The 7845-nt window shown below is 39.7% G+C and overlaps 1 protein-coding gene across 1 annotated transcript in view; it reads left to right on the top strand.

Moving 5' to 3' along the window:
* Window positions 1-847: 847 nt before the first annotated feature.
* LOC110445288 (putative beta-hexosaminidase) overlaps window positions 848-7845 on the top strand; it is a 43227-nt gene continuing 36229 nt past the window's right edge. Inside the window, exons 1-2 of the mRNA XM_021489828.1 lie at window positions 848-968; window positions 5717-6418. Of these exons, the coding sequence (XP_021345503.1) occupies window positions 914-968; window positions 5717-6418 (757 nt within the window). The 5' untranslated portion in view covers window positions 848-913. The remainder of the gene's footprint in view (window positions 969-5716; window positions 6419-7845) is intronic.

Genomic DNA, 7845 nt, shown 5'->3' with positions numbered 1-7845 from the left:
CCCCCCCCTTTGTCTTTTAAATTAAAACGAATAATACAGCCAGATTCAACATACCCCATATTTTGTAAACAAAGTTTGCGCGGACAAACTAATCTCATCTTTCTAATATGTACGGTAAATATTTCGTAAAAGGTTTTAATTTCATCACGTCGCCCTTTCCGCATTGCGGCAATGGAATGCGTGATGTCACGTCATTGTTCAGCCATTGTGACGTCACCCCACGTGAAATAGAGTGTAATATTAATAGAATCGCTCACCCCCTTTGGGGGGTGGGGTGGGGGGGGGGGGGGGGGTGAGATAGGGAAATCTCAATCCGAGGGGGAAGATTCTTAAATTGCCAAACACGAGGCTGACGTGAATATGTAAACGTCCACGCAATAAATGAGTGCTTTCTGATTCGTTAGAAAAACACAAATGTGTCTAGCTTTTATCACTTTCCTTCCGTACTTGGTAGAGATCGATACAAAGATTTTATAAACTTTGATATTTTTTGCAAATACCGGAAACTTTTCAGTTCGTCATGACAAGAGGATTCCCATAAAAAGTAGTTCCGGCTAGTATGGTGATACAACATCTTGTATTGATCCCCTTTCTTACTCTAGACAGCTCTGTCCTTCAATATAATATGGATTCGTTGTGTTTTATGTTTGAAAGGAAAGGGCAGTCATAGTCTCTGTCTGTTACCCCATTCCTTTTGTATCTATTATCTGAACAATAAAATATATTCTGAAATGAAAAAAAGCGTCTACCGATATTTAATTGCATGGTGTCTCGTGTCAAATGCGGTAAACCTAACATCAGGTGTATTTACCTGTCCTGTAGTGATCACGTGACGACACACCGGTTAATGATCGTGTCTGGAGTATAAGCAGAGCGGGGCCTGTTTAGTTCTACAAACCCTTCTCCCTCTATTATGGAAATACCAATCAGTTCCTGCGTCTGCCTGCTGTTTCTGGTCAGTGTCGTCGGTAAGTCATTATATATGTACCTATTGTAGTAACTTATACCTGTAGCACTAGTAGATGTATAACTTGTTTTATGTTTATCTTATCTTTCTTGTGGAATATCCTTTCCGTAATATAAACGTAGCTGACACATAATAGGAATGTCTATTTTTAATCTAAATCAACTTAACAAAATTGATGTGCACAAACGTTTTGCTTTCTTAACAGATAAATGTATTTAACTATATATGGTCTCACATAACAACTTCATGTACTTCTGATTTTATGTATCATTTATCTTGATGTTGCAAATATGATAGGTTAAATGTTTATACACTGCCTGGGAAAACTGTATGCTATTTTCTATCCTTTTTTTTTTTTTTTTTAAGTCGGCAGTTTGTCAGAAAACTTATAGACTATCTCGATTTACTGATAAAATGATATACTTATTTTCTGGGGAATCCACATTGACTTTGAAAAAGAAAAGAAAAAAGAAAGTACAGGCGACTGCTGGCTTCATGTTCTAGCACGGAAATGGCTTGGACATTAATCGTTTTGGTGGTTTTTTTAATTTTAAATGTGTCCAGGTAAAACAGGGAAATAACCAAACATGTTGTAATTGTGTGTCGAGACATCAGGAAAACATAAAAACTTAAGTTCAAATGTCAGCGTACATGAAGCTGGTAAACGATTGTAATATCAAAGGAACGTCACAACCTTGCTTTACTTTTTGTGAAGGGTTCAAAACGCTATGGATAAAGGTCAGAGGTCAAAGTTGTGAATTTGTTGATATAGAACTTTCTGAAGATACCAAGGCGTAGGAACAGCATCAGACTTATACCACCAAACTTTCTAAATAAACTCACCAAGGCGTAGAATGAACATCAGACTTATACCACCAAACTTTCTAAATAAACTCACCAAGGCGTAGGCTGTGCATAAGACTAATATCACCAAACTTTCTAAATATACTCACCAAGGCGTAGAATGAACATCAGACTGATATCACCAAACTTTCTGAAGATGCTCCCCAAGGCGTAGGCTGAGCTTAAGACTTATATCACCAAACGTTCTGAAGATACTCACCAAGGCGTAGGCTGAGCTTAAGACTAATATCACCAAACTTTCTAACTATACCTACCAAGGCGTAGACAGAGCTTAAGACTAATATCACCAAACTTTCTGAAGATGCTCACCAAGGCGTAGGCAGAGCTTAAGACTAATATCACCAAACATTCTGAAGATGCTCACCAAGGCGTAGGCTGAGCATAAGACTTATATCATCAAACTTTCTAATATACCTACCAAGGCGTAAACAGAGCTTAAGACTAATATCACCAAACTTTTTGAAGATGCTCACCAAGGCGTAGGCTAAACTTAAGACTAATATCATCAAATTTTCTGAAGATGCTCACCAAGGCGTAGGCTGTGCATAAGACTAATATCACCAAATTTTCTAAACAAACTCACCAGGGCGTAGACAGAGCATCAGACTGATATCACCCAACTTTCTGAAGATGCTCACCAAGGCGTAGGCTAAACTTAAGACTAATATCATCAAACTTTTTGAAGATGCTCCCCAAGGCGTAGGCTGAGCTTAAGACTTATATCACCAAACTTTCTGAATATACTTACCAATGCGTAGGATGAGCTTAAGACTAATATCACCAAACCTTTTGTCTGAAAATGCTCACCAAGGCGTAGGTTGGGCACCAGATTAATATCATCAAACTTTCTAAATATTCTAACCAAGGCGTAGGCAGAGCATAAGACTAATATCACCAAGCTTTCTGAAGATGCTCACCAAGGCGTAGGCTGAGCTTACGACTAGTATGACCAAACTGTCTGAAGATTCTCACCAAGGCGTAGGCTGAGCATAAGACTTTCTTCACCAAACTTTCTAAAGATGCTCACCAATACGTAGGCTGAGCATAAGTCTAATGTAACCAAACTTTCTGAAGATACTCACCAAGGCGTAGGCTGGGCATCAGACTTATATCACCAAAATTTCTGGAGAAACTCACCAATGCGTAGGTATAGCTTAGGACTAATATCACCAAATTTCAGAAGATACTCACCAAGGCGCAGGCTGAGCATCAGACTTATATCACCAAACTTTCTTAAGATACTCAATAAAGCGTAGGCTGAGCATAAGACTAATATCACCAAACTTTCTGAAGACGCCCACAAAGGCGTAGGCTGGGCATATTATCACCTTTTCTTAACGTAATTTCACTTATTAATTAATACATAGTTTGTTGGTTTCCCAACAAAGCTATTTCTTTCTTTCAAAATTCAACAAATGAAATTCTCATTTATTCAAATATATGATTCTGTTTACTATACGACAAATAATTATTGTCATAGTGTCTCCTGTAAAGAACATATATGCATTATTTTGTCTTTTTGTTTCCTGTACCCCTGGTCGTCCTGTTCTATCACCATACGAACCGTGCCCGACTCCTACACTATGTGTGACTATTTTCTCTGTTTCCTGCACCTCATGTGACCCTTACTATTTCTGGAACTCAGTTGGAACATGAAATGTAATATAGGGTTATTGGAACACCTAAGATCGTTCCAGGTTATTTATGGATTTAGAAGCACACGATATCATCACAGGATATGTAGGGTTTCTGGAACACGTACAACCGTCGATGGTTATGAAGGGTTTTCGGAACACATAACATCGTTCCGGCTTACGTATTGTTCTAGAAACAAGTGATACCATCCCAGGTTACTTAGGGTTTCTGGAACATGTAAAACCGTCCAAAGTTTTAAGGGTTACCGGAACACATAAGACCGTCCCAGGTTATATATGTTATCTAGAACACGTAAAACCGTCCACGGTTATAAAGGGTTTCCGGAACACATAGGATCGACCAAGTTATGAAGGGTTTCTGGAACCAGTAATACCGTGGAAGGTGTTGAGTGTTTCTGGAACCAGTAAGACCGTGGAAGGTGTTGAGGGTTTCTGGAAATAGTAATACCGTGGAAGGTGTTGAGGGTTTCTGGAACCAGTAATACCGTGGAAAGTGTTGAAGGTTTCTGGAACCAGTAATACCGTGGAAGGTGTTGAGGGTTTCTGGAACCAGTCAGACCGTGGAAGGTGTTGAGGGTTTCTGGAACCAGTAATACCGTGGAAGGTATTGAGGGTTTCTTGAACCAGTAAGACCGTGGAAGGTGTTGAGGGTTTCTGGAACCAGTAATACCGTGGAAGGTGTTGAGTGTTTCTGGAACCAGTAAGACCGTGGAAGGTGTTGAGTGTTTCTGGAACCAGTAAGACCGTGGAAGGTGTTGAGAGTTTCTGGAACCAGTAATACCGTGGAAGGTATTGAGGGTTTCTGGAACCAGTAAGACCATGGAAGGTGTTGAGGGTTTCTGGAACCAGTAATACCGTGGAAGGTGTTGAGAGTTTCTGGAACCAGTAAGACCGTCGGAGGTGTTGAGGGTTTCTGGAACCAGTAAGACCGTGGAAGGTATTGTGGGTTTCTGGAACCAGTAAGACCGTGGAAGGTGTTGAGGGTTTCTGGAACCAGTAAGACCGTGGAAGGTATTGAGGGGTTTTGGAACCAGTAATACCGTGGAAGGTGTTGAGGGTTTCTGGAACCAGTAATACCGTGGAAGGTGTTGAGGGTTTCTTGAACCAGTAAGACCGTGGAAGGTGTTGAGGGTTTCTGGAACCAGTAATACCGTGGAAGGTGTTGAGGGTTTCTTGAACCAGTAAGACCGTGGAAGGTGTTGAGGGTTTCTGGAACCAGTAATACCGTGGAAGGTGTTGAGGGTTTCTGGAACCAGTAAGACCGTGGAAGGTGTTGAGGGTTTCTGGAACCAGTAATACCGTGGAAGGTGTTGAGGGTTTCTGGAACCAGTAAGACCGTGGAAGGTGTTGAGGGTTTCTGGAACCAGTAAGACCGTGGAAGGTATTGAGGGTTTCTGGAACCAGTAAGACCGTGGAAGGTATTGAGGGTTTCTGGAACCAGTAAGACCGTGGAAGGTATTGAGGGTTTCCGGAACAAGTAATACCGTGGAAGGTGTTGAGGGTTTCTGGAACCAGTAAGACCGTGGAAGGTATTGAGGGTTTCTGGAACCAGTAAGACCGTGGAAGGTATTGAGGGTTTCCGGAACCAGTAAAACCGTGGAAGGTATTAAGGGTTTCTGGAACCAGTAAGACCGTGGAAGGTATTGAGGGATTCTGGAAGCAGTAAGACCGTGGAAGGTATTGAAGGTTTCTGGAAATCTTTAGATCATCCCAGTTTTTGTAAGGTTTCTTGAATGCATAATACTGTCCAAAGTTGTAAGGGTTACCGTAACACCTGAGACCGTCCCATGTCATATACGTTATCTTGAACACGTCAGACCGTCTGAGGTATTATGTACGTTGCCTGGAACACGTCAGACCGTCTAAGGTGTTATGTACATTGTGTGGAACACGTAAGACCGTCTAAGGTGTTATCTACGTTGTCTGGAACACGTCAGACCGTCTAAGGTGTTATGTACGTTGTCTGAAACACGTCAGACCGTCTAAGATGTTATGTACGTTGTCTGGAACACGTCAGACCGTTTAAGGTATTATGTACGTTGTCTGGAACATATTTGGTCGACCCAGGTTATGTTTCTCTCATGTCTTTTGGAATGTTTTTTTGTGTTTTGATTTTGTCCCCGTATGTTGACGCATGTAATATTATACTTTATTTCGTTATGAATGGCAATGATTTCTTCATGTCAATGCAGTACGTGTATGTAGTGTGCATTTTTTGTCTGATTTCCAGGCACTGCGTCAGGAAATGTGGAGACCCTGGCAAAAACCATCAGGATTCTGTACTATCTTATCAACCATAACCCTGGTGGATCGTATTACGCTTCAATAATTCTCACTAATACTGGTACATCACCAATCGACCACCGTGGTGGATGGAGCCTTTATGTTTGTCACGAAAACCTCATAGAATTCAAAAGATTTAACAGCGACACAGGTGAGTATGCCTTCCCAACCATACGAGGTGGCTTCTCATTATCACATATCCAAGGATGCATGTACAAATTTACTCCAGATCCAAACTCATTTGGCACTATCGATCCGGGAGGAAACAGATATATAACGTTTATGACTTCAGCCTCAATCGCAGGTAAATACGATATCTATCCAAATTTCTACCTGGCTAACGAAACACAATCGGCGACTGTTATACACAATACCAAAAATTACACTAATCGAGCGTTTGTTGGACCATTCCAAAACGTATTCCAATACACGAGAAATCCACCACGAGATCTTGTCCTCCCAGTATCATTGTCAAGACGTTACGTCAGTTTGTTTAACAGTACCTACCCAAAGTTGACACCCGGAGATATCATTCCTACTCCGAGGCACAAGTACGAATCAACACGGAAATACGTTTACCTGAACTCCACCTGGAAAATTGACTCTAGAAAGGATCCACGAGTAGCCGGATTGATGGAATATTTTACAAGTAAGTGTCATAATTTAAAATGATAATGCAAGAATGAATATGTATAAATCCAGGTAGGAAATTGCTGTATTAGTCCCAATAAGATATTTGGTTCTATGATTTAGTAAGCTACAATATATTGTCCTGCAAGTATTGATATTGTCCTACAAGTGTTGATATTGTCCTATAAGTGTTGATATTGTCCTAGAAGTGTTGATATTGTCCTACAAGTGTTGGTATTGTCCTAGAAGTGTTGGTATTGTCCTACAAATGTTGGTATTGTCCTACATGTGTTGATATTGTCCTACAAGTGTTGATATTGTCCTACCAATGTTTATATTGTCCTACATGTATTGATATTGTCCTAGAAGTGTTGATATTGTCCTACAAGTGTTTATATGTCCTACAAGTGTTGACATTGTCCTACAAATGTTGGTATTGTCCTATAACACGTTGATATTGCCTACAGGTATTGATATTGTCCTATAACACGTTGATATTGTCCTACAAGTGTTGGTATTGTCCTAGAAGTGTTGGTATTGTCCTACAAATGTTGGTATTGTCCTATAACACGTTGATATTGTCCTACAAGTGTTGATATTGTCCTAAAAATGTTGGTATTGTCCTATAACAAGTTGATATTGTCCTACAAGTGTTGATATTGTCCTACAAGTGTTGATATTGTCCTACAAATGATGATATTGTACTACAAGTATTGACATTGTCCTACAAGTGTTGATATTGTCCTACAAGTGTTGATATTGTCCTACGAGTGTTGATATTGTCCTACAAGTGTTGAGATTTTCCTACTAGTGTTGATATTGTCCTACAAGTATTGATATTTTCCTGCAAGTATTGATATTGTCCTGCAAGTATTGATATTGTCCTGCAAGTGTTGAGATTTTCCTACTAGTGTTGATATTGTCCTACAAGTATTGATATTGTCCTACAAGTGTTGATATTGTCCTACAAATGTTGGTATTGTCCTATAACACGTTGATATTGCCCTGCAAGTATTGATATTGTCCTACAAGTGTTGAGATTTTCCTACAAGTGTTGATATTGTCCTACAAATGTTGGTATTGTCCTATAACACGTTGATATGGTCCTACATGTAATGATATTGTCCTGCAAGTATTGATATTGTCCTAAAAGTGTTGATATTGTCCTACAAATGTTGATATTGTCCTACAAGTGTTATTATTGTCCTACAAGTGTTGATATTATCCTATAACACGTTGCTATTGTCCTGCAAGTATTGATATTGTCCTACAAGTGTTGAGATTTTCCTACTAGTGTTGATATTGTCCTACAAATGTTGGTATTGTCCTACAAGTGTTGATATTGTCCTACAAATGTTGGTATTGTCCTATAACACGTTGATATTGTCCTACAAGTGTTGATATTGTCCTACAAGTGTTATTATTGTCCTACAAGTGTTGATATTA

The sequence above is a fragment of the Mizuhopecten yessoensis genome, unplaced genomic scaffold (assembly GCF_002113885.1).
Source record: "Mizuhopecten yessoensis strain PY_sf001 unplaced genomic scaffold, ASM211388v2 scaffold2193, whole genome shotgun sequence".
NCBI lineage: Eukaryota > Metazoa > Mollusca > Bivalvia > Pectinida > Pectinidae > Mizuhopecten > Mizuhopecten yessoensis.
The sequence above is the reverse complement of the archived record's forward strand: the minus strand, read 5'-3'. Positions and strand labels throughout refer to the sequence as shown.